General features: G+C 63.8%; 3 protein-coding genes across 3 annotated transcripts in view; 1 reads left to right on the top strand and 2 right to left on the bottom strand.

The window, feature by feature from the left end:
* LOC130017734 (ribosyldihydronicotinamide dehydrogenase [quinone]-like) overlaps window positions 1–25651 on the bottom strand; it is a 136987-nt gene that overhangs the window by 69328 nt on the left and 42008 nt on the right. The window lies entirely within an intron of this gene.
* TUBB2A (tubulin beta 2A class IIa) lies at window positions 1250–4479 on the top strand. The gene is made up of 4 exons (XM_056108483.1): window positions 1250–1407; window positions 2762–2870; window positions 2971–3081; window positions 3418–4479. The coding sequence occupies exons 1-4, from the start codon at window positions 1351–1353 to the stop codon at window positions 4476–4478; spliced, it is 1338 nt and encodes a 445-aa protein (XP_055964458.1). The 5' UTR covers window positions 1250–1350; the 3' UTR covers window position 4479.
* BPHL (biphenyl hydrolase like) lies at window positions 4636–24758 on the bottom strand. The gene is made up of 7 exons (XM_056108484.1): window positions 24613–24758; window positions 19645–19748; window positions 18393–18559; window positions 17588–17741; window positions 14837–14968; window positions 12434–12557; window positions 4636–5397 (listed from the first exon to the last, which is right to left on the bottom strand). Exons 1-7 carry the CDS (start codon window positions 24726–24728, stop codon window positions 5310–5312), a joined length of 885 nt encoding a protein of 294 aa, XP_055964459.1. The 5' UTR covers window positions 24729–24758; the 3' UTR covers window positions 4636–5309.

Below are 25651 nucleotides of genomic sequence, written 5' to 3' on the forward strand. Positions count from 1 at the left end.
AGCGGTTAAGGCTGGGCCAGGGAGTCCCACCTGGCCTCTCTCTTTGTAGACGGGCTCTAGAGGCTTTGCTCATTAGCTGGCTCTGCGGTCTTTGAGCCTTCTTTTCCCCAGCTGGGAACTGGGAGGCTCCCCCTCCCTGATGCCCAAGAGCAGGGGTTCAATCAAAACACTGGGGAGCCGCCCCCGGCCCCCCCCCCCCCTGGATAATTACAGATGATTCCAGCAGTTGTGAGTCTAGGAGTCTTTTTAAAGTTGAAAGGAGCCAGGGCCGGGCGTCAGCTCAAAGGGTCAGCTCAAAGGATGGGTGTAGCTGTGTACCCAGGAAGAGGGCTCTGTGCCCCCCGCTTTGAACACCGTCAGCGGTGGCCCCCCCAAAGCCAGCCACAGTCACTTCAAGAATACATGCAACCGAGGGGGCTGGAAAGAGAGCACATGGGTAGGGCGTTTGCCTTGCATGCGGCCGACCCGGGTTCGATTCCCAGCATCCCATAGGGTCCCCTGAGCACCGCCAGGAGTAACTCCTGAGTGCAGAGCCAGGAGGAACCCCTGTGCATCGCCAGGTGTGACCCAAAAGCCATACAACCGAGGGGCTGGAAGGAGAAAGGAGAAAGCACAGCCTGGAGGGCGTTTGACTTGCTCACAGCCAAGCCGGGTTCGATCCCCGGCACCGTATAAGGTCCCCCCAGCACCACTAAGAATAGTTCCTGAGTGCAGAGCCAGGAGGAACCCCTGCCTGCACATCGCCGGTGTGGCCCCAGAACACAGAATCACATGGGTAGGACATATGCAAGGTGTTACTTCTTGGGTACCACTTGGATCCAGAGTCCAGCGAGTATCCATCTCGTTGTCTTCTCGCTCTCCGGGCCCGTGGACCCTGACCGAGGGTCGACACTTGAAGTGCATGGGGGCGGGGGCGGCGGGCGCCAGGCGTCAGGGCCCGGGAGACCCGGCGTGCAGGGACAAGTGCCCGTGGCTCGTCTCTCTCACACCCGGGCACGCACAATCCCCCCACCTGCAGCGCGCACGGCCCAGGCGCCCCCCGCCGCCCCCCGCGCCCCGACGCAGGCAGAGCCGCGGCCCCCCGGCCTTGCCGCCCTCCAGGGTCTCCCCGGGGACCGCGCCGCGGCAGACCCTTCCCCCCGCGAGGCCCCGCGCCCACCTCGCACCGCGCCCCGGCTCCCCCTCGCGGTGCCGCAGTCCCCGCGCCCCGCCCCGCGCCGTGACGTCACCCGCGCAGGGGTGGGGCGGGCCGCGCCGCGCGCTTAAAAGCGGGGCTGGGGGCGCCGCGGGCACTCGCTGCTCGCGACCCGGCCCCGCGCTCAGCTCCCTCCCCGCTCCGCAGCCGCCACCATGCGCGAGATTGTGCACATCCAGGCGGGCCAGTGCGGCAACCAGATCGGCGCCAAGGTGGGCGCGGAGCAGGGGGGATGACCGGCCCGGGGATGCTTAGGGGGAGGGGCGCGGCCCCAGCATCCTGGAGGGGCGGGGGATGACGGGCCCCGGGGATGCTTAGGGGGAGGGGCGCGGCCCCAGCATCCTGGAGGGGCGGGGGGGGGGGGGAATGACGGGCCCCGGGGATGCTTGTGGGGGGGATGACGGCCCCGGGGATGCAGGCGGGGGAGGGGTGGAATGACGGGCCCCGGGGATGCTTAGGGGGAGGGGGATAACGGGGCCCGGGGATGCTTAGGGCGGGTTTGCGTCCCCACCATCCTGGCGGTGCGGGGGGCAAGACGGGCCCAGGGATGCTTAGGGGGAGGGGCGCGGCCCCAGCATCCTGGCGGGGCGGGGGATGAGGGACCCCGGGGATGCGGGCGGGGGAGGGGTGGAATGACGGTCCCCAGGGATGCTTAGCGGGGATGGGGGATGGCGGGCCCCGGGGATGCTGAGGGGCAGAGGGGGGATAACGGGCCCTTGGGGATGCGTAGGGCGGGGGTGCGTCCGCAGCATCCTGGCGGGGCGGGGGGATAACGGGCCCGGGGCCGGGGGATGCTGGCGAGGGCGCGGCACGGTGGGTCCTCAGCATCCTGGCGGGGCGGGGGGGGGGGATGATGGGCCCCCGGGATGCTGGCGGGGGAGGGGCGCGTCCTGGCGCCGGGAGAGGGTGCGGGGAGGAGGGTGGGTGGTGCGCAGGGCGCCCCCACTGCGCAGGAGCCCCCAACCCGCAGGGCTCTGCTCGCCGCCTTGACGCCGCCCCGCCCCCACCCCCGCCGTCTGGAGCAGCCCCTGGACCGGGCCGGGGGCGCGTGGAGGCTCCGCCGGCGGCTGCAGTGGAAAGTGCCGCGTCACGAGAGCCGGGGCCAAGGCAAGGCCCGTCCGGACCGGACCGGGGGCGGCGGGACGTGGGCGCCTCGGAATCGCCGTGCGGCCCCTGGGTGCCCGCGCCCCGCCCCGGCTCCCTCGGGCGGCGGCCACGCCCTTCTCCCACGGGGACTCGGGGGTCTGGAAGCCGCCCCCGGGTGGGGTCCTCCCGGCTCTCCCCGCGGCCCAGACCCGCCCGGCAAGTGGACCCTCAGCCCGGCCTGGGGTCCGCTCCCGGCTCCTCCCCGGGCCGCGTGCGCTGCGCGCCCCCTGCCCCTGCGCGCCCCCTGCCCCCGCGCGCCGTCTCGCGCGTCCCTGGCGCGTCCCCGGCGCGTCCCCGGGGCGGGGGCTGCAGCTGCTGCCACTAGCCCCACTGCGATGGCACCGCCGTGCCGTGCCGGTCCCCAAGGACAGGGCGGGCGAGGGGCCTTTGCGAGGCGCTTTTCCTCTCCCGGCTTTGCAGTTCTGGGAGGTCATCAGTGACGAGCACGGCATCGACCCCACGGGCAGTTACCATGGCGATAGCGAGCTGCAATTGGAGCGGATCAACGTGTACTACAATGAGGCTGCAGGTGAGGGTCGCGAGGGCCGTCCTGCTGCCCACCCTGCCCGGTCACCCCCCAGCGCGCGAGGCTTGTCCCGACCTCACTCTCACCAGCTCTGTGCCTGCAGGGAACAAGTATGTGCCCAGGGCCATCCTGGTGGACCTGGAGCCCGGCACCATGGACTCGGTCAGGTCAGGACCCTTCGGCCAGATCTTCAGGCCTGACAACTTCGTGTTTGGTACGTAGAGAACCGTACAGAACCGGGGTGGACGGCTGGGCAGGGACAGTCTAAACCCTGTCCTTCATCTGCCGGGTGTCTGGGCTGCCTCTGAGGTTTCGTTGACTGGATTCAGTTCTTAAACTGTGGCACCCGTTCCTGTTCAGTGAATCCCTCCACCCACGCCCGCCTTTCACCCGAGCCAGACCCCCCATGGAGCTGAAGGCCGCTAGCATCCTTCCCAGGGGGCCAGAGGCTGATGGGCGGCAGCCGCTGCAGACCCAGGGAACCGAGGGGAAATGAGGGCACCTGCCAAACGCGGGCCTTCCCGTCTCATGATCTCCCTCCCCCTGGCAGGCCAGAGCGGCGCCGGCAATAACTGGGCCAAGGGCCACTACACGGAGGGCGCGGAGCTGGTGGACTCGGTCCTGGATGTCGTGAGGAAGGAGTCGGAGAGCTGCGACTGCCTGCAGGGCTTCCAGCTCACACACTCGCTGGGCGGGGGCACGGGCTCGGGCATGGGCACGCTGCTCATCAGCAAGATCCGCGAGGAGTACCCCGACCGCATCATGAACACCTTCAGCGTCATGCCCTCGCCCAAGGTGTCGGACACGGTGGTGGAGCCCTACAACGCCACCCTGTCGGTGCACCAGCTGGTGGAGAACACGGACGAGACCTACTCCATCGACAACGAGGCGCTGTACGACATCTGCTTCCGCACCCTCAAGCTCACCACGCCCACCTACGGCGACCTCAACCACCTGGTGTCGGCCACCATGAGCGGCGTCACCACCTGCCTGCGCTTCCCCGGGCAGCTCAACGCCGACCTGCGCAAGCTGGCCGTGAACATGGTGCCCTTCCCGCGCCTGCACTTCTTCATGCCCGGCTTCGCGCCCCTCACCAGCCGGGGCAGCCAGCAGTACCGCGCCCTGACGGTGCCCGAGCTCACCCAGCAGATGTTCGACTCCAAGAACATGATGGCCGCGTGCGACCCGCGCCACGGCCGCTACCTGACCGTGGCCGCCATCTTCCGCGGCCGCATGTCCATGAAGGAGGTGGACGAGCAGATGCTGAACGTGCAGAACAAGAACAGCAGCTACTTCGTCGAGTGGATCCCCAACAACGTGAAGACGGCCGTGTGCGACATCCCGCCGCGGGGGCTCAAGATGTCGGCCACCTTCATCGGCAACTCCACGGCCATCCAGGAGCTGTTCAAGCGCATCTCGGAGCAGTTCACGGCCATGTTCCGCCGCAAGGCCTTCCTGCACTGGTACACGGGCGAGGGCATGGACGAGATGGAGTTCACCGAGGCCGAGAGCAACATGAACGACCTGGTGTCCGAGTACCAGCAGTACCAGGACGCCACGGCCGACGAGCAGGGCGAGTTCGAGGAGGAGGAGGGCGAGGAGGAGGCCTGAGCAGCCCCACGCGCGCGTGCCCGTGAGTGAACTGCGGCCGGCCTCCCGCAAGCATGGTCTGTGTCCACTATGGTGCTGTTCTGCCTGTCAGTGTTCATGTGAAGTCTCGGTGTTGTCTCTCCGCATATCTGAATAAAGCACGTTTTAAACCTTATCTCTCGGAACAGAAATAAAATTTATTGTAAGTGAAAAATAAAAGCAGCATGAGAAGTGGTTTTTTTTTATGGGGGGGGGAAGGGGGTCGTGTCGTTTCATCAGGATTGGATTTCGACGCTAATGTGCTTGAATAGAGAACGTGACTTCCCCCTGTAGCTCGGCCCGAAGTATTGAGAACATCGGGGAGGGTGCTGGGGGTGGAGGGGGTCTCCCTCCTTTGTGGGTGCGGCGGTTACCCCGGGACTGCGCTCTCTGTGTCCCATTCGGGGCCCCTGGGCTCAGGCGACTGACGCGCTCTGCCCACGGAGGCGCCCTGCCCTTCTCGGCTCCCTCCCGGAGCAGCACCTGGGAACCGAGGTTTCCTCCCCTGAAGCCCATCTAGGAAGGGACTCACTAAGACAAGGCTGGAAACCTCTCACGGAATGGTTTGAAGAATGACTGATTTTGTTTCGACCTCTGGAGCAGCCCGGCGGTGCTCTGGGCTCACTCCTGGCTCTGCACTCAGAGCTCACCACGCCCGGGTGAGGCTCGTGCCGCAGATGGAACCCGGCACGGGCTGGGTGTGCTGTCTCCGGCCCCTCACCTGCAACTAGCGCTCACGGCTGGAAGGGCCAGGTGGGAACTGAGTGTGTGATGGGAGGAGGAGGGTGGGCGGAGAGGTGTGGGAGGAGCCCTTCACTGCAGGAAGTCTTCCACCAGCTTGTTGAATTCATCTGCGAAACGTAAATGCAGGTTGTGCTTCCCTTCTGGGATCAGATGCAACCTTAAAAAAAAAAAAAGAAAAAATAGATGGAGTGATAGCACAGTGGATGGGGGTAGGGCATTTGCTTTGCATGTGGGCTGACCGGGGTTCGATTCCCAGCATCCCATATGGTCCCCTGAGCACCTCCAGGAGTAATTCCTGAGTGCAGAGCCAGGAGGAACCCCTGAGCATTGCCGGGTGTGATGCCCCCCCAAAAAGAAAAATAAGACGGTGTCTTTGGCTGGGGTTGAAGAGTTGTGGGGTTCAGGCACGCTTGCCATGCATGTAGCCGACACTGTGGGTCCCTGGCATAGCTTAGGGTCCCCCAAGCACCGTCAGGGGTGGCTCCTTGCCACAAAGCCAGGGGAGAGCCCCCAGAGTTTCCTTCCAGCCGTGACCCAGCACCCAACCCCTAAAACAAGCTTCATCCTGAAACCTGGGCTGCCCTGGGGTCATCGCGACCAAGGCACACACTGTCCCACGCTGTCCCCACACGGCCTGTGGGAGGGCAGCTGGCCCCGACCAGCTGCGGCCTCCTGCTGGTACCGGCCCTTGCAGAGCTGGGCTGGCGGCAACGGGAAAGGCCGATAATGAGTGGCCGTGCCAGCCTGGCTGAGGGCGGGATGGGCTGGTCACCTTTAAACTCCAGGCCTCGGGGTTCCTGGCACCGTCCCCCCACCCCCACCAGGCCTGCAAGCATCATCCCTGGGCAGCCCTAGTCTGCCACTCCCCGCCAGCAGCTCTGATGAGCTGGCCTTCGAGAGTGACAGCTGGAAAGAGACAAAGACCAGGGGTGCCCGCAGCCCGCAGGGCGGGGCCAGGGGCACAGGCGGGGCATCTCTGGGGCGGGCAGGGCCCCTGAGAATCCCCAGGCGAGCGCGTGCTGTCCCGGGCCGCCTAGGCGGTGAGGGCGTGCGCATCCCCTGACCCACAGGCCCAGGGAGCACCTAAGCCTTCCTCACCCTGTTTTTTTTTGGGGGAGGGTGTTTTGTCTGGAGTCACACCCAGCAGCGCTCAAGGGTCACCCTGTGTGAGTTTACAAAATAAAACGTGGGGGGCTGCTGGGAAGACGGGTGTGCACCCCGTGGCCCACAGACGCCTCCCCACCTCCCCAGGTCCCCCCAACAGAGAGACACAGAGAGACAGGGAGACGGGGAGACGGGGACCACAGCCTGATGGTGAAGTGGCCCGTTTAATGCGGGGCTGCGAGCGTGCTGACAGAGCATCTGAGGGGGCTTGAGGTAAGGACCCAGGTGTGACCGATTATTTATACCGGTAAGACATCTGGAAACTTACATAGATCGCTTACATAGATGAAACATAGGAAACTCTCTTTTGGGGAGACTGACGCAAGGAGACGGTCTCCCAGAGACAGCGACATTGCTTTTCGCTTTCCCTTTAGTTGCATATTATCAATACTTGGAGTTGTTTGGGTAAACACAGTAAGAGACGAAGGGCCCAGCACTTGGTTCTCTGAGCCAGCCAGTCTGTTACCGTAAATCCCAGACCAAGTCCCCAGGCCAGTTCAGCTCGGCCTTCCCCAAGGGGGTCCTGTCTCTCGTAAGTCATAACGGCTTGCATCAAGACCATGCATTTGTGATTCCTAGACGGCCCCATTTCAATGACAGGATGGCTTTGCCGCTTCGCTCTGGGTCCATCCCAGTCACACGGCAGGACCTCCCTTCGGTGGTGTTAGGAACTAGAGCAACTGAAGCCTGAGTCGAGTAATTATGACGGGTGCCCTGGAGTAGGCATATTTCAGAGTCAATCAACTCCCAACTAGTAGCGCAGAGCATTGATGGTCTTTCTGTGCTTAACCAAAGAACACTGCTCCCGAGTAAATTATAAAAAGGTTATAGGGGAAATAAAAAAAATAAAAAAAAAAGCAGGTACCAATACACAGCACTTCAAATACAAGGCAGTACAAATACAGAGTTCAGAATTACCAAAGAGTTTTGGCGTGTAAGTAACCAAGACTGACTTGGGGAACTGTGACGTGAGAGAACAACCCAAAGGAAAGGTGAAAGATAGGCTTGATCTAAATCAGGGATGCCAGCAAGGACACGGTAAGCTTCTCTGGGAGGAGGAAAAGGGGTGATTCACTGACGAAAACACTTAGGGTCAATATGCAACACCCCGGGCGGGGCTGGGGGCCATACCCGGTGCTGGGGATTAAACCAGGTTCATCACTGCAGCCCCAACCATTTGTTGGTTCTGCTCTGGGGTCACACCCGGCAATGCTCAGGGCTTACTGGTGGTGCTCAGGGGACCAAATAGGATGCCGGGGCTCGAACCCGGGTTGGCCACTCCAGGCGGGCCCCCAAACTGTATTTTTTAAAAAAGTGAAGAAGGGAAATGTTCCCCACAGACGCTCTTCCTGGGAAGAAGTGGGGGGCCCGGAGGGGGGCTGGTTCCCAGAACAAGCAGATGTTCAAGTCTCAGCCAGGCGGGGACGGAGTGGGGGAGGGGAACAAAGCCTGTGACACCCCAGCTGTCCCTCTCGCTCCTGTCTGGGCACCAAAGCACAGGTGGACAGGCCGAGCGCATAACACGGCTCTGCAAACTCTGTCCCTGGCCACCCCTGGGGCCCAGAAGCCTCTAGCAGCCCAGGAATAGAAAATAAGTTTGAGTCAGACATCTGGGGGACACTGGGACAATGGTGGCTTTACTCTGGGGTAGGGGGTGGGCTGGAATGTTCTCTGTGGGAGTCCCTCCCAGCAGTGGCCCTGGCCAACAATGGTGCTGGACCAAAAAAAAAAAATTTTTTTTTTAAGTGAAGCAAGATAGGTTTTGTTGAATGAAGCAGAGTAAGGGTGGGTGAAGGAAAAAAGGAAGGAAGGCGTTGTGTCAGAGGGCGCGTGAGTTTGAAGAGCAAGCCACCGCTGGGAGCTTTAACACAGTTCCTCCCAACGTTCTTTCCCTCCAGCCGGGTGGGGGCTGTGAGTGGGGTCTCGGGGTCACATGCAGACCCAGGCCCCAGGCGTGACCCCTGAGCACGCCCGGGGTGGTCCCCAAGCCAAAACAAAACGTATCAAAACACCCCACGGAAACAACAGTTAGTCCGGGAAAAGGAGAGTTCACCCAGGCAGAGGCTCCCCGAGCAGGGCCCCTCGCGACCTCCTCCCTCAGACCTCCTCCCTCACGCTGGTCTTCTCGTAACCCCTCTGGCACGTCTCCTTCGTTTGGTTCTGGGGTCCCACTCAGTGGTGCGCAGAGGGGCCACTCCTGGCAGTGCCCAGGAGACCATGCAGGGCTGGAGGGGCTGAATGCGGGCGAGCCGTGGGGACGGCAGAGAGGCAAAGGCCGCAGTGCCGTGCCCTCTCCTGCAGCCTCGGGGCCTTGGCCTTCTGCATGGGGGTGGGGGGGGGCTCCTCGCCAAAGAGCTTGGGGTGTGCATGTCACAGGGCTGCATCCACCTGCTCTGGGCTGGCCTTCATCTCTGTTATCTCTGGGCTTGGAGAGGCCAGCAGGTGGGCACTGGCCCTGGGCACAGGGTTCGTGTGTGCTGTGGCCCCAGGGCCTGGCTAGCCCCACCCGTCTGACAGCCAGTGTGCCTGCTGCCGTGTGAGGGGGAGTCTGGGGGCTGCTGTCTGCGAGTCCCTTTACTCAACCGCCAGACTCGATGGCCACACAGGCCTCTTGGATTCCAGCAGCTCCTGCATGTTCCCCCAGAGACAGAAATTTGGCCTCGGGCCTGGTCCCCTCCCTGCAGCGAGAAATGCGTCTTCTGCATGGACGGTCCATCTGCTGGGCAAGGCTGGACAGACACTGTCTATTCTTTGGTGGGGAGGGGGGTGGCACACCCAGCAGTGCTCTGGGCTTCCTCCTGGCTCTGCACTCGGGGTCACTCCTGGAGAGGCTGGGGGAGCGCGTGGGGTGCCAGGGATGGAATCCTGGTGGGTCATGCGCAAGGCGAGAGCCCTCCCGCCGTAGCCCCGGCCCCAACTAGCCAGGCGCCCGCCCAGGAGGGCTGACTCCCGCCCCCGCCCCTCTCCTGCGATCGGACAGAGGAACCCGAGTCGGCTGCTGTGAGTCACGGCGGGTGACGCTTCGCCTTCCACTCATCTGCACCCAAGAATTCTGTTCTGAGAAAACGTTTTTTCACGAGGCAGCAGTTGGCGGCGGCGTCTGGAGCGGAAGGAAACACTCCTCTCCTTGCGGCGGGTGCAGCTGCCACGGGCCGGCCGGCCGGAGCAGCCCTGGGCGAGGGGTTCCTTGCAGACCATTGCTGAGCCTGGCTCTGGGGGGCGCGGGGACCCCTGGCGCGTGTGAGAGCAGAAGGCGACGGCCCAGGGCAGCAGGCCTCTCGCTGGGGAGGGGGCAGGGGAAGCCCTGAGCTGGTGGGGGTGCCCGGGACCCAGCTTCTGTCCGGGGGGCCACACGGGCGAGACCTCGGAGCACAGACCCAGGAGTAAGACCAGAGCAGAACCACATGGGGCCCCAAAGAAAAATAAAATCACGTTTTGGGAGGAAGAGCCTCGGGGACGGATCCATGTGCTGAAGCACAGCCCGCATGCGGGAGCCCTGAGCTTAGGCCCCAGGCGCCCATGCAGGCTGCACGCTCAAGGGCCCTGGGGTTGCATCATCAGAGGAGACATGGGAAGGCTTCAGCCTGACGTTCCCACTGGGGGCCAACAAGAGCTGGTGAAGTGGGAATTCATCCCCAGGGCCCATGGAAGCTCCGGACCCCAGACCCTGGGTGTGGCAGGCAGAAGCTGGACGGGAGGAGGAGCGGCCGGCTCCCTCAGGTCAATCGCCAACCTTGCCCGGAACGGGACTGGGCCTCCTGCCCCCAGCTCCCCAGTTTTCCAGTAGCCTTGGCGGTCACACTCACAGACTCCCCCGGTGCCAGGTGATCTCAGTGGCCAAGTTCTAGAGGCCAGGAAATAAGGCTCCCGGAAGAGAGCGACGCGGAATGTCCTGCAGTGCTCGACCGTGTTCACTGCCTCTTACACTCCAGCCTACCCATGTACCAAGAGGAACACATGTGTTTGGGTCCAACACACATGCTTGAAATATCTTAGAAAAGGGCTTAGGTGGTTCCAGGGTGAAATGCAACAACCGCCACACACTTTCCTCTTATGGTTGTAAGAAGGTGCAAGGTGGGTGGAACTGGTGTTTGAACATTGTTTGTAATGAACTATTGTGAACAACTTCATAAAAATAAAAATAAATAAAAATACCAAAAAAAAGTTAGACTCAGGTCTGAGTGGGCAGTGACTCCCGGGCAGAGGCTGGCACAAATCTGAGGTATCTATGTGTTCTGAGAGTCTTATTGAAAAATAAAAGCAGGATTCAGGGTTGAAAACAGGATCAGATTTTACATTAAGAAAGTACCAGAGCTTTTTCCCTCTGGACAGCAAGATGGCGGCCTCCTCGAAGCTGTTTGGAAAGCCAGGTATGAGCCGTTTGTGACGGGGCAACTGAAACCTCATAGGAAGGGGGGCATTCCTGGCCTGTCCTTCATGACCTACTGAGGTCATGAGTTGCTCCCCACAAGCGGCTCTCCAGCACGGCCATGGCTCCAGAGCCACAGAAACCAATCTTATAATTATCTGACTCTCGGCAGAAATACTTCCAGGCTTAATAAGTAAAATATCAGAAATACAAAATCGCATGGCCGCTATTGTGGCCGCATGACATCATTTGGTTCTTGTAACCAGCTGTAGAAAACAAATTATTTCACAGTGCCTTTTCAGCAGGTCTGACTTCGGGGTGTAAACTCTAAATAATAATGGTTCATCTTTTGTCGAAACAATGAATCTAGTCAAAGTAGATAGAGTGTTAAGTAGAATTCGTCTGCCTCACAGGCATTGGGAGGGTTGGGAGGCGAGGGGTATATTGGGGTTCTTGGTGGTGAAAAATCAGTCCTGGTGAAGGGAAACGTGTTTGATGATTGCATGACCGAGACTTACACCTGAAAGCTTTGTAACCTTTCTCACCGTGATACAATAAATAAATTAATTTAAAAAAAAAAGTACCAGGGAAAGTACGAGGGGAGGAGCTGGAGTGCTAGCACAGCAGGGAGGGCGTTTGCCTTGCACGCAGCCGACCCGGATTCGATTCCCGGCATCCCATACGGTCCCCTGAGCATCGCCAGGAGTAACTCCTGAGTGCAGAGCCAGGAGGAACCCCTGTGCATCGCCGGGTGTGACCCAAAAAGGAAAAAAAAAAAGTACCAGGGGAGGAAGAGGAAGAGGAAACCCAGCCAGTGAGGCGAGGGGGAGCTGGGGGTCTCGGCACACTGTCCCGCCGTCCCTCGACTGGACAGTGCGCTGTGATGGGGGACGCCCTGGAGTGCAGTCCGTCACCCTGGACGGGACGTCTGGACATGTCCCTCCTGTGTCGAACGTCCCTGCGGGCACAGCCGCCTTCGCTGGGGCTCCTCACGACTGACCCCTGGGCGCTGCTTCCCAGGCCTGAGGCAGAGGGCCCTGAGCGTCAGCGCTGCCACAGGGAGGCACAGGAACGCCTCCAACTTGGGGCCGAGGGGTCGGTGCAGGGGGGAGGAGGTGTGCCCTGCATATGGCTACCCTGGCTTCCGTCCCCAGCACCCGAAACGGTCCCCCGAGTGCTGCTAGGAGTGAGCCCTGAGCACAGAGCCGGGAGTGACCCTGAGCACTGAGCTGGGAATGACCCCTGAGCACAGAGCTGGGAATCAGCCCTGAGCACAGAGCTGGGAGTGAGCCCTGAGCACAGAGCCGGGAGTGACCCTGAGCACTGAGCTGGGAATGACCCCTGAGCACAGAGCTGGGAGTGACCCTGAGCACAGAGCTGGGAGTCAGCCCCGAGCACAGAGCCGGATGTGAGTCCTGAGAACCTGAGTCCTGTGAGTCCTGATGTGACCCAAACCCCCCATAAATGAGAAAGAAGGGCAAGACCCTGTGAGCGCGTGTCGAGCCGCTGGAGGCGGGGCCCGATGCCCAGGGCACGGCCCCCTGCCACCCCCCTCTGCGCATCCCATCCCGGCTTCTACGGCCACACCCGCCCTCGAGTCCCTTCCCCTCACGAGGCTCCCCCTGGGCGCAGATGCGGAGCCGGGCCGGGAGGGACTCACCGGGAGCCGGCCACGTGCTGGTGGATGTAGTCGGCGTGGAAGCGCGGCACCAGCGGGTCCTTCTCCCCGTGCACGATCAGCGTGGGGCAGCGCACCAGGGGCAGCAAGTGGCGGCAGATGTTGCCTGAAAGACCAGCGGGGAGAGCACCCGTGAGGTGGGAGCACTCTGTGGGGCGGGAGCACCTCTGAGGCAGGAGCAGCCTGAGGCAGGAGCACTCTGAGGCGGGAGCACCCATGAGGCGGGAATACTCTGTGAGGCGGGAGCACCTGTGAGGCAGGAGCACCTGTCAAGTGGGAGCACTCTGTGAGGCTTGAGCACCTGTGAGGCAGGAGCACCCGTTAAGTGGGAGCACCCATGAGGAGGGAACACTTTGTGAGGCAGGACTACCCGTGAGGCGGGAACACTCTGTGAGATGGGAGCGCCCGTGAGATGGGAGCACCCGTGAGGCAGGAGCACCCGTGAGGCGGAAGCACTCTGTGAGGCGGGAGAACCTCTGAGGTGGGAGCACCCGTGAGGCAGGAGCACCAAGTGAGGTGGGAGCACCCATGAGACGGGAGCATCTCTGGGCTTGGAGCACCCGTGAGACAGAAGCACCCTGAGGTGGGAGCAGCCATGAGGCAGGAGCACCCGTAAGGCGGGAGCACCCCCGCAAGTGCACGGCAGACGCTTCTGAGGGGCCTCGGGTCACATTCCAGGCGGCTCCTTTTTTCTCAGCTGTGTGGGGGGAAGTGTTTGTTCTGGGGTCACACCTGGCTCTGGTCGGGGATCCCTCCTGGTGGGGCCGGGGGGACCCTGCGTGGTCCGGGGATGGAACGAGGGTCTGCCGCGTGGAGGAAGCCGCCTTCACCCCTGCGCTGTCTCTCTGCGCCCCCTGCCGAGCCTGGACCCTCTGGGGCAGCGCCTACCCTGACACGGCCCTGCCCCGTTTCCTCCTGTGCCACACCCAGCGACAGGCCTCCCCCTGCGCCCTCGTGCTGTCACCTGGGAGCCCGCTGGGGCCCCTGAGTGTCTCTAGGGGCTGCATCTCCCCCACCCCTCCTCCTCCTCTCAGCATTCCCGGGGTCACTGGGCAGAGCAGAAAGCGTTGCCACCCGCCAGCCTGACCGGGGCTGGCGTCAGGCCGGCTCCTGGGGGTGTGTCAGGTGGGCACGAGCGTGAGGCGTCCCCCGTCCCTCCCTGTCAGGCCACGCTCACGGGCCCAGCGGGCTGAGCTGACGCGCTCGGAGTCAGGAGTGTCGACACCAAGTGTCTGCCTGTGCGCAGTCACCGTCCTTGACCGGCCGTGTCCCTTGCTGACGGTTCCCCAGTGAGGCTTCCCCTCCCGCCTGAAACCCAGCCCAGATGGACAGATGGACGCATGATCAGACCTGACCAGACTCCGCCTGGCCCTGTGGCCGGCGGCAGGAGGACACGCGGCGGGGAGGGCACCGCCAGGGGTGACCCTGCGCACCTCCGGAGGGGCAGGCGTGGGAGCGAGCCTGCCCGCAGGACCTTCCTTCCCACCAGCCGAGCTTGGTGTTTCTCCTTCCAGGGCCGAGAGAGGCGTCCCAGGGCCGGTTCTCAGCTTCCCTGGGCGGACCCACAGCTCAACAGGATGTTAGCTGCTGTTCTGAGCTTAAACCAAAACAGCTCCGTTTCCACGGTCAGAGCGCTGACCGCTGACTCACTCTGGAAACGCTGACCTCAGAGACCCAACTGGGCCTTCAACCAGAAACACGTTTGTAACTGAGTGGGCTCCAAGATTCAATTGGGGCTGGGGGGGGGGGGCGCGGGGAGAGACGGAGACACAGAGAGAGACAGAGACAGAGAGAGTAAGACAGAGGGAGGGGGGGGAGAGAGGGAGAGGGAGAAAGAGAGAGAGAGAGAGAGGGAGGGAGGGAGGGAGAGAGAGACTCCATGGAAACAGGGGCTGGAGAGAGCGCGGCCAGGCCAGGCGGGGAGGACGGGGAGGACGCTGGCCTTGGCGCAGCTGAGGGAAGGGACCCCGGCATCCCATACAGTCCCCGAAGCCGGCCAGGACTATCGAGCCAGGAGCAGCTACTGAACATCACCGGGAGAGGCCCCCAAACAACTCGAAACAAAACCCCAAACAGGCCTGACTTGAGAATTTGTCTCAGATGCTGAGGGGGGAGGAAGTGAGCCCCCCCCCCCCCCGCAGGGCTGACTCTGCTTCCCGCTTTCCGTCCCTGCCACAGAGGGCGAGGGGGCCTGGGGCAGACCCCAGCGGTACCCTGGAGGGGAGGGGCTTGGGGGGAAGGACCTGCCGCGTCACACAGGAGGTCAGCGGGCAGTGCTCAGGCGCTGGCCAGGGGCAGCAGCAGTGGGCGGGGTGAACGGTGGGTGGGGGGCACCCCAGCATGCCTGCGGCCAGCCAAGGTCTGCAACCCGGTTCCGGGACCCACCGTCGGGAAGATGCTTGAACTGCCCGATCCCGTCCACCCACTGCTCGCAGGTCCTGGCCAGGTAGCTGCGGCCGTACAGGGCTTCCAGGGGCTTCCGCGTCTTCTCGCTCCACTGGGACACGTCGCGGATCCCTGGGGAGTGGGTACAAGTGAGTCCCCAGGGCCCAGACCCGGCCGGCACCCCCCACCCCACCGCCTCTCCCCAGGCCCCCCGCCAGGCTCAGGCCAGGGGGAAGGACCTCGCCTGTTCCCCCACCACACCCCCCGCCCCAGCAAGCTCCTAGAACAGGACACGGCTTTCACCAGCACCGGAAAGCGGGTCTGCACGGCGAGAGAGGGGCCTCAGGGGGCGGACAGGGGCTTCCCTGCTAGAGATGACCAGGGGCCGTCAGGGGGGACGGGAAGGGGCTTCCCTGCTGGGGGTCCCAGCGTGGCTGCTCAGGAGGGAAGCGCAGGTAGGGGCCGTGAGAAGCGCACAAGCCAGCCTTTCACTGTTTTGGGCTTGGTTTCTGGGCCCCACCCAGCCCGCTCAGGGCGTCCTCCTGCTCCGCACTCGGGGATTGCCCCGGGGACCCTGGGGGTGCTGGGGCCTTGCACGCGCCCGTCCTGCTGTCCTGTCTCTCTGTGACTGACGTGGCCCAGAGCGGGCAGCCGGCCGCCACACAAACCAGGTACGGGGAACTCAGCCCCAGGAGAGGAGCCGACGCCAGACGCCCCCTCAGAAATGCAGACAGGGTGGCGGGAAGGCCTGGCCTTGCGGGGGTCAGCCCTGGAGAGGCCCCAGCCCCAGGCCCGGTCTCCGGAGCACTGCCCGGTGTCACTCCTGACCCACTGAGCACTCCTGGGGTGATCCCAAACCTGATCGGCCCCCCAAATAAAATGGATCAACAGGGTCTGGGGGTGTGGCGCTCGCCTGGCGTGCGTGAGGCCCCGGACAAGCAAAGCTAAAGCGAGGAAACGCAGTGAGGCCCTCAGCCTACGGCTCCAGCCCGAGCACTGGGAGAGACTCAGAGAGAGACACTGGGAGACCAGGCACAGACTCCTCTCGCCTTTCCAGGGGTCCCAGAGGCCCGGCCACCACTCTGACAACCCTCTGGGAACTGTGTCCAGACCCGATGGCTGCGTCCGATCCCTGCTCCTCCTGTCTCGTTGGCAATGGCAAATGAACCAGCAGGAAGAGAAATCAGGGGGGACAATTGCATCCTTGAGCCTCGCGCACCAGGACGCGGGTCTCCCCACCGAGGTGACACGGCCACCTCCACAGGGAGGACGAGCAGGGGGTGGACACAGCAGAAGAGGCTGAAGGGAACGGGCAGGGAGGCGGGATGAGCCGACACGTGAAGTGGCCGCAGCGGGCTCCCAGCCGCGTTCCTCCCGGGGACAGACACCCCCAGGGAGACCCTTATCGCCCCCACAAAGGGCTCGGAGGCCAGAGCGGATCCGCAGCTCGGCCTCGTGATAGTCACTCTCCCGCCTACACGCAAACTGAACATGCGATGACTAGGTGGGCACGCCGGGGCCTGGGTGTCACCTGGAGGTGTCACCTCCCCCACCCTGAGGCCCGAGGTCCCGAGCACCTGCAGGGAATGACCCCGAGGACCATGGCGAGAGAAGTGAAGCCCCTCTGCCCAGCAGACCCCTGACCGACAGCCCGAGTGACAGCCGCAGAGCGCACCCGGGGAGAGGTGACTGGAGCACATGCCACACTACAGGGCAGCCCCCCATGAGCGAGCGAGGCCGGAGCCCTGCCAGCCTGGCACATGGCTGACTCAGGGGCGACCCCCGGCATCCCACAGGGCCCCGAGCACTGCCAGGAATGATTCCCGAGTCCAGAGCCAGGAGGAAGCCCTGAGCATCGCCGGGTGGGACCCAAAAAGCCAAAGATGGAACGAGTCGGGGCGCTCTAACCCCGCCGCCCCAAATTCAACGAAACCCTGCACAAGGCCTCCCTCCCCGTCAACCGAGAGGCCAGCAGGCAGCCACGCGCGGGGGCCCCCACTCCCTGGCAGAGGAGGGCAGAGCCGCGGGGCGGCACCAAGCCCATGGGCACCGGCACAGAAGGCGTCTGCACGGCCGCTGCTCTCCACAGGACGGGACACGCGTCGGCGCAGAGGGTCTGCCTTGGGCCCACGCAGCACACACACAGACCCCTCACCCCCAAACCGGCCTCCTTAGATCCCCAACCGGGGCTCTTGCAGGGCCCAGACAGACGCGGCCTTCTCCCTGGCAGAGTCCAGCAGCGCCCACCGGGCAGCCCAGGGCCCTCAGCAGCTCCTGACTGAGCCCGGGACTGCCTGACCGCGGGCCCGAAAGTGGCCAAAGTCACTGAAGCGTTGGTGGGCCCGGGGCACAAGGCTGGGAGTGGACGGGAACAGGGACAAGCGTCAGCTGGGCTGGGCCTCCCCTAAGCCTCAGGGCTGCAGGATACGCGTGAGGAGCTGAAGAGCCCGCGGGTCCCTGGGGGCCAACACAAAGGGCGTCGTGTGACTGTTGTGTCCTTCCTGTTCGTGACTGGGACGGGGCATGGGAGGGACAGTGCAGGGCAGCCCTGGGTGCGGGACATGGCCACCTGGACCTCAGGGGCCCTCCTGCCTCCTGCGCACTGGCAGGGGCCACTTCTGGGCCGAGGTAGCCAGGAACTGCAAAGGCCTCCTCCGTGGGCCTCCTCGGGGCTGGGAACTGCAAAGGCCGGGATGGGGGGTGCGGGGAGGGGGCGGTGGGTAGGGGGCGGGCGGTGGGCAGTGCACGCACCCTGGTAGATCCGGTCGTCCTCCTCGGTTACGTAGGCATTGGCGCCCCAGATCACCATCTTGTGGACGAAGGTGGGGAACTTGGCGGCGGCCACCAGGGCTGTGATGCCCCCGTCGCTCCAGCCCAGCAGGGAGGCCTTCTGGAACTTGAGCGCCTGCGAAGGTCACGGGCACCATGGGGGCCGGCTGGGGCACTCCCACGGGTGCCAGAGAGAGTCATCAGGGCAAGCCAACCCTTCCATCAGGAACTGAGGCGAGGGCCGCAGAGATGGTGCAGTGGGTAGGGCGGCTGCCTTGCAAGTGGCTGACCCGGGTTCGATTCCCGGTATCCCATGTGGTCTCTGAGAAACACCTGGAGTAATTCCTGAGTGCAGAGCCAGAAGCAACCCCTGGGCATTGCTGAGTGTGGCCCCAAAACAAAACTCCACACACACACACACGCACACGCACACACATGCACACACACCACTAATGACTGGGGCTGCGAGGGCAGTTGGGGCCAAATGATCAATGCTCAGGGGTTGCTCCTGGCTCTGTGCTTAGGAATCACCCCGGACGGTGCTCCGGAGCATACAGGGTGCTGGGGATCCAACCTGCGTCCACAGGGGTGCGAGGCAAGCGCCCTGCCCGCTGTCTCACCTCTCTGGCCCCTGCTTTTTTCTTCATGCCCCTTGGAAATTCTGTGTTTCCTACTGGAATCCCAAGGTGTTGCCCGGGCAGAACGGAGAGTAAATGCAACATCTCGTACTAAGCCCAGACTTGGTGGGCCAGGCCAGCCCCCGCCGCCCGCCGCCCCGCCAGCCCACCTTCATCAGGTCGATGCAGTCCTTCGCGTCCCGCTCGAAGAAGTCCAGCGGGAAGTCTCGGTCTGGGGGTCTGGAGTGCCCGTAGCCCCGCGGGTCCCAGGCCACCACCGTGAAGAGTTTCTTGCTCAGGCTCTTAATCTGTGGCGCGAAGTCCGTCTCTCCGCACCCTGAGGGAAGTGGCCCGTCACCCTCCAGCACAGGTGGGCGCAGACCTGCTTCCTGCCACCCCCTTGTCGCCCTGTGAGGACAGTGGCCCTCCCTTGCTGGGGCCCGCGCTATTTAGCATCTCTCAGACTTTCACCTTCCTTTAAAAAAAAAAAAGTCTGGGCTGGAGCGAGGGTCCCGGGATCCCGGCTGGTTGGGCGGCCGCTGCTTTCACGGGAAACTGAGCCCAGTCGGCCACTGCAGCGAAACCCTCCTCTCTACACTGGGCACTCGGCACCCTGGACGGATGCCTGGCATCAGCTGCTCCACGGCCAGCCAGGCTCAGCTAGGTGCCCGCAAGCAACGGACCCTCCCAACGCTTTGGTTTTAGGGGAAAGAAGAACTGCAGGAGAAACGGATGCATGTGGGCGTGTTTCACTGCAGGGAAATGAGATGGCACTCAAAGCTCCTTAGAACCAAAGGGAATTCGTCCTGGAGCCAGAGCAGATTTCTCCAGAACTTATTATTATTATTATTATTATTTTTCTGCGGGGGAGGAAGAGAGTGGGATGGGGCCGCCCAAGGGGCAGTTTGGGCCAAGACCCCAAGGACGCGATGCTACTCGGCCCTGCAAGATGCAGGGGTGGGTTTCAGAGGGGCAGGAACAGGGCCAGGCCAGACGCAGGTGAGGTGTGACCTAACCACTGGACTACCCTCAGCCCCTGCCCTGGGTCTCCTGCCCGTCACCGCCTATTTGTGCCTGTTTGTGCTTTGGGCCACCCCCCGCGGTGGTCAGGGGTCAAGCCAGGGTCACTGTGTCTACGGCAAGGTCTCACTCTGTACTATCTCCCCAGACCCCGGCAACCACCTAGTCGGGAGGGAAACGGAGACCCATCCCGCAGTGCTCAGGGGCGATTTTCTGGCTCTGTGCTCATGACCCGGGCAGTGCTGTGGGGAGCGGCAGAGTCACCTGTGTCCAGGGACTGACCCAGAGTCCAGCCCCCCCAGGCCATCTCTCCACCCTCGGTCTCGCTCTTGGTCTGACTTTAGCTGAGCGAATAACCAAGCACATGGGGGGGCCCTGGCTCGACCTCCCGGGGCTGCAGACCTAGCATGCCGGGCATCAGCAGGACGGCGTGTGGGCCCTCGCCTGTGCGCTGGTAGTGCAGCTGGACGCCGTTCACGGTCACCTTGCCGGAGGTCACAGAGGACCTGTAAGAGAAGAGCCCATCGCGGGAGTCAGCGGCGACGGGTGGGGGCCCGAGTGGCCCCGTCCCAGCCTCCGCCACCCCCCTGCCACCCACCCCCCCGCCCCACAGCACCCACTGCCCGGCCCCGGGAAGTGCTGGCTCAGGCTGCCAAAGGGGCCGGTGGCACTGAGAGCCGGGGGGGGGGGGGGGGGGACGCTGCTCTGCTTGGGGGACCAGCTCTCCACCTTCCTGGGTGGGCCCCAGGCCCTGCCCAGCATGCTCAGGGAGGCAGCCCCAGGCACAGGCTGGAGGGAAGGCATGCGGCCTCACCCTGGGGCACTAGCAAGTGACCTCACAGCCTCCCCCAGGATGCTGGTGATGTCAAGGCCTCAGTTTCCCTGTCCGTGCCCCTGAGCGAGTGCTTGTTAAAGACACGGGGCCCGCTTCCTCCCTGCTACAGCCCACCTGCCCACCACGCGCACAAGTGTGCCAAAGACCAGCCCTCCCGCCCAGACACATGCACAGGTTCCTGGGAAAAGAGACTCAGGCTGAAGCGCCCAGGCTGGGCGTGACCCCAGCAACCCACAGGTTCCCCTGGGCTGCCAGGGGTGAGCCCTGAGCTCTGCCACGTGCGCCAAAATGGAGAATGAGAGACGGAACCAGGCAATAGGCTGGAACGACCAAAGGGTCATTGTCTACAGACCCCGAGGAGGGCAGCAAAGACCAGCGCCGAAATGCCCAGCAGTGCCCCCGGGTACCCGGCCCCGCCCAGTTCCCCAACACTGTCCAGTTCCCCAGTGCTGCCGTCACTCGGCCCTTGCCCAGTGCCCCGGGCCTGCCCAGTTCCCCAGCCCCGCCCAGTGCCCGGGCCCTGCGGCCTGCTCTTCTGGGTCATTGTGCCAGGAGGAGGCTGCGGGCAGGGCGGAATGTGGCCAGTCAGGGCTGTCCTGCAGTCAGGTCCCCTTGGGGTCCCGGCTCCTCGAGCTTTGAGGGGCTCCCTCCCTGCCCTCCCTCCAGGGCAGCCTGGAGACAGCGTGAGCAGTGACATCACTGCCCCATGTCTCCCGGGGCCCAGGCCGGGGGCACTGCCGACCACCATCAGTGTCTCTCCGGGCCGTCCCCACCCTTCACTCTGACGGGTCACACTGGGAGTGGAGGAGAGACAGCAGCTGGAGAGGGGCTGGCCAGGGGAAGGATTTCCGAGGCCGGGTGTTGGTGGGGAGGATGCTTCTGGAACAGGAGCCAGGACCACAGGCGGCGGGGACGGCACCAGCCAGAGGGCCCGGCTGGCACGGGGCGCTGGCCCTGGGTTTCGGAGCTCAGGCCAGGCAGGGCACCTGGGCAGGAGACCGTGAAGGAGCCAACGGACAGCAGCTCCGCTTCAGACGGACCCGCTAGCACATGGGGGGGGGGGGGGGCGGATCCACTGTACAGCAGGCAGAGTGCTCACACCTTGCTCGCGACCGACCCAGGTTCGAGAGCTGGCACTGCCAGCAATACGGTCCCCGAGCCGCCAGCAGAGATCCCTGAGGTCGGCGCCAGGGGGAAGCCCTGAGCACCGCCGGGAGTGGCCCCCAAACAGCAAACACAAAACCAAAGCGATGCCTTGGCTGAAGCTACTTCTACAGACCCCAGGCCACCGGGCAGAGGAGCCGTTTCCCGCCCCCCGAGCAAGGCGGCCAGGCCCCGGAGATGCTTTGTCGGCACCCGCCAAGGGGAGGTCGGGCTCCGGAGACGACCCCTAGAATAACGAGGCCCCTCACAGTGGACAAGGAGCACTTCCGTGACCCTCCCAAAGGTGCCCCGAGCAGGGGAACGCAGGGCCCTCCCGCAGGCTAAGCCAACAGGCTGGGCCCGGCCGGGGACAGTCACAGAGTGATGGGCGCGCTCAGGAGCCCCCTGCACCCTCGGGTGGGTTTCCCACACACCTGCCGTTAGTGGGCCTTGAGGGGGGACAGACCCCCAGGGTGCACTGAGCAGCACCAGCCGCCAGGGGGCGCCGAGAAGCCAAGCCACCACCTGCCCCAGCTCTGAGCCTGCCCGCCGTCTGCCCCCTAAACAGACCGGAGCCTCTGGGGCAGGACCACGGCTCCCTGACCCGATGGACACTCCAGGAGAGACTCCAACAAGCGACCCCATGCGATCCGAGTTGGGGGCTACGTGGTCCACGCGGGCTTATTGGGGAGGGGGGATCCCGCCTCCCTTTCACGCCTCTGGCTGTGGGGACACAGTGGGCAGTGCTCAGAAGACCATCTGGTAGCAAGCCGGAGACCCTATTGCTTTTTGGGGGTCACACCCGGCGATGCTCAGGGGTTCCTCCTGGCTCTGCACTCAGGCATCACTCCTGGCGGTGCTCGGGGGACCCTCCGGGATGCTGGGGATTGAACCCGGGTCAGCCGCGTGCACGGCCAACGCCCTCCCTGCTGTGCTATCGCTCCAGCCCCTGCACTGGGCCTTCTGGGCTTTCTCCCAGTCTCCTGCCGTCCCGTCTAAAACAGCCTTCTGGGGAGATGGTGCTGCTGGTTCAATTTTTGGCACCCTAAACGGCTCCCAGGGCTTGGCCAGGCGCGATCCCTGACCCCAGAGCAGGAGCTGGCCAAGAGCACCCCCAGTGTGGCCCCCAGACCAAGCCAACAGATAAAAACAGTCTGGGGGGCCGCGCACTCTGCAAGGACGCTGAATTCCTCACCCCCCACAACTGCCCTGCCTTATTCTGGGCGGGTGATTCTACGGCAGGGACAGGGTGAGAAGCGACCAGACAGCATCTGGCTCCGGACTGGGTGGGGGAGGCCGAGCTGCTTCTGGTCAGGCAGGAAGCACGCTCAAGGGCTTCACGGTTCGGGATACATAACGGAGCTCGAGTGAGAACTCTGTCCCAGGCTCCCTCCTCTCACCGCCTCAACTGAACTGAGGGTCAGTGTCTGGGTGACCTGCCCGGTCACATCGCTAGCGATCTCTCAGGTCAAGATGGGGCAGGGGATGTCCGGGGCATCATGCGGGCACGGCTGGGGGCAGGCACCTGGGGTTAATTGCATATGGCCGCCCAGCACCTCCAGAAGGGACCCCGGGGCATAGGAGTAAGCCCTGGCACAGCAGGTAATGTGCTTGCCTCGTATGTGGCCAACCCAGGTTCAAAGGTTCAAGCCCGGGTACCCCTGTGGTCCCAGAGTGTCCCCCCACCCCCAGCAGTGATCTCTGAGTGCAGAGTGCGCCAGGACTAAGCCCCAAGCACAGCCAAGTGTGGCCCAAACAGCAGACCAGAAAAATAAAAAGGAAAGAAAGAGCTCTAGGTTCTGGATCATTTCTGTAAACTGCATCAACTATTTCTTTGGCAAGTGTGTTATAAAATAACAATTAGGTTCTTTTATAAAAATAAAGAAGTACTGGCTCCCCTCTGGCTTGGATTTTGCACAAAATTTCATGATGCTCTTAAAAATACATTTTGTTCACTGAGCTACTATTTCCATAATGTATTTGCATCGTTACTTAGTTACTTATCGCACGGATTCATTGTTGCAGCTTAGTTCCGTGCAGGTCTTTCATCAGCTCAGTTCCTGGGGCCAATTCTAAAGGGTAGGTGGTCATTTCGGGGCAGCAGTGCCCCCTGGCGGCTGCAGGACTGGGCCCTCACAGCCAGAGGCAGTGAGTTCTCCTAGGCTCTGGCAGGACATCAAATTCTGCAAAGAGTTTTTCCTTCAGGCTGGCTGCAGGCTGCTAATATTTTAACTTCAGGTAAGAAGCTGTAGGCAGGGCTGGGGAGGCAGTACAGCAGGGAGGGTGTTTGCCCTGCATGCAGCTGACCGGGGTTCGATCCCCAGCATCCCATCGGTTGCCCAAGCACCGCCAGGAGGAATTCCTGAGAGCACAGCCAGGAGGAACCCCTGAGCACCACCAAGTGTAACCCCAGAACAAAAACAACAAAAACATTCTGCACAGAAAAGGCTCCCCCTGCCCCACCCCACCCCACGTGGCCCTGGTACAAACAGGGAGATTACGGTGTTGGAACAGTCTGTTCCCAGCAACACATGTGCCAACTTGGCTTTGCAACACGACTCCCTGCGGGGTCAGCTGTGAAACAGGTTTAAGGGAGGACTTTGACCTCCTCACCCGGAGGGAGCAGTGGCCAGTTCTGGGTGAAGCCCAGCTCGAGGCTGGGAGAGACCACCCGGGCTCCACCCCCGACCACCGAAGCAGTCCCTGGGCAAGGGGCGGGTGTGGACCCAAGCAGAACTGCAGCACAAGACCCCCAGAACCGCGCTTTGCAGAGATACTGGGGGAGGAACGATCGGACCGCTGCGTAGCGGGGCCGGGCTGGCACTTGGGCAGGACCCTCTGCGATCTCTTCCCTGCCAGCAGGACCCTGCACGGAGCAGTGCATAAATCGCCCTTCTCAACCCCGGCTCAGCTACCGGACTCGGGTATTCCCCCACCGCCCACCCCATGTGCAACCCAGAGATTTGAAAATCCTTCCCCAAACTTTTTTGGGGTCACACCTGGCGATGCACAGGGCTGACTCCTGGCTCTGCTGCACTCAGGGATCACTCCTGGCGGTGCTCGGGGGACCCTATCTATGGGATGCTGGGACGCGAACCCGGGTGGGCCGCGTGCACGGCCAACGACCTCCCCGCTGTGCTCTCGACCCAGCCCCTCCCCCAACTTTTCGGATCCGAACTGGGAAAGGGTGCAGCAGGCACGTATGACACCCCGGAAGGCGCCGACCCTAAGCGAAGCCTCCCTGCGGGGGGGACGGGGGGCTCTTTGCAGCGGCCGGCTCTGCAGAGGCCCCGCGCCAAGGGCTGGCCCGGGGGGCGGCGACCCCGCGGGCAGGTGCAGTTCCCCGGGGCCGAGACGCGCGCCCAGACCCCCGGGGCTCGCGGCGCCGTTACCCGAACGCGGCCGTGGGCGCGGAGCGGCCCGCGCGCATCCCCGGCGTCACAGGCGACAGGAGGACGCGCAGCCGCCGCGCGCCGCCGCCGCCGCCGCCCAGCCGCACCGCTGCCATCGCGCCCGGGGGCGCCGGCCTCGCCGCGGCAACTGCGCCTGCGCCGAGCCCGCCCCGCCCCCGCCCCGCCGCACATGCGCACAGCCCGACCGGCGGCGCCCGCAAGCCCGCCCCCCGCCCGGGCACGCACGCGCAGAGCCCGCCCCGGAGCCCAGAGCCCGCCCCCCGCCCGGTTGCGCACGCGCAGAGCCCGCCCTGGCGCCCAGAGCCCGCCCCCCCCGCCCGGTTGCGCACGCGCAGAGCCCGCCCTGGCGCCCAGAGCCCGCCCCCCCCCGCCCGGTTGCGCACGCGCAGAGCCCGCCCTGGCGCCCAGAGCCCGCCCCCCCGCCCGGTTGCGCACGCGCAGAGCCCGCCCTGGCGCCCAGAGCCCGCCCCCCCGCCCCGTTGCGCACGCGCAGAGCCCGCCCCGGCGGCGCCTGCAGCCCGCCCCGCGCCCGAGTGCGCACGCGCAGAGCCCGACCTGTCTATTACTTTTCGGAGTCAGGTGGTAGATGCAACCGCCTTTTGCCTGCCTGGGGGAACAGCGTCTAAGGGGCGTCGGGTCTCCCGGAGAGAACAAAGACCCCCGCCCTCTCCCCCCCAAAGGACAGGATCTAAGTGCATAGCCCTCGAGGGGGCAACTTTATTTGGGTGAAAGGGTGCCCCGCTCCGCCTAAGCTAAGGGGCCCTTAATCCCAGCCGCGGGTCAGGAGTGCGACTCTGCTCACGTGGCAGCTCTGGTGGGTCTGTGGTTTGCCAGTTTGCTTTTTTTTTTTTTACCTTGGCAAACGCTTCCACGTGGCCGGCACACCGGCACAGCCTCAACGGCCTCCTGGGCCCCGGTTTTTAGCCAAATGCATGCAGATGTGGCCTCATTTTATTGATTTAGGCTTTTTGGGTCACACCCGGCGATGCCCAGGTGCTCGGGAGCCTGTGGGATGCCG

The sequence above is a fragment of the Sorex fumeus genome, unplaced genomic scaffold (genome assembly GCF_029834395.1).
Source record: "Sorex fumeus unplaced genomic scaffold, SorFum_2.1 ptg000218l, whole genome shotgun sequence".
Classification (NCBI taxonomy): Eukaryota; Metazoa; Chordata; class Mammalia; order Eulipotyphla; family Soricidae; genus Sorex; species Sorex fumeus.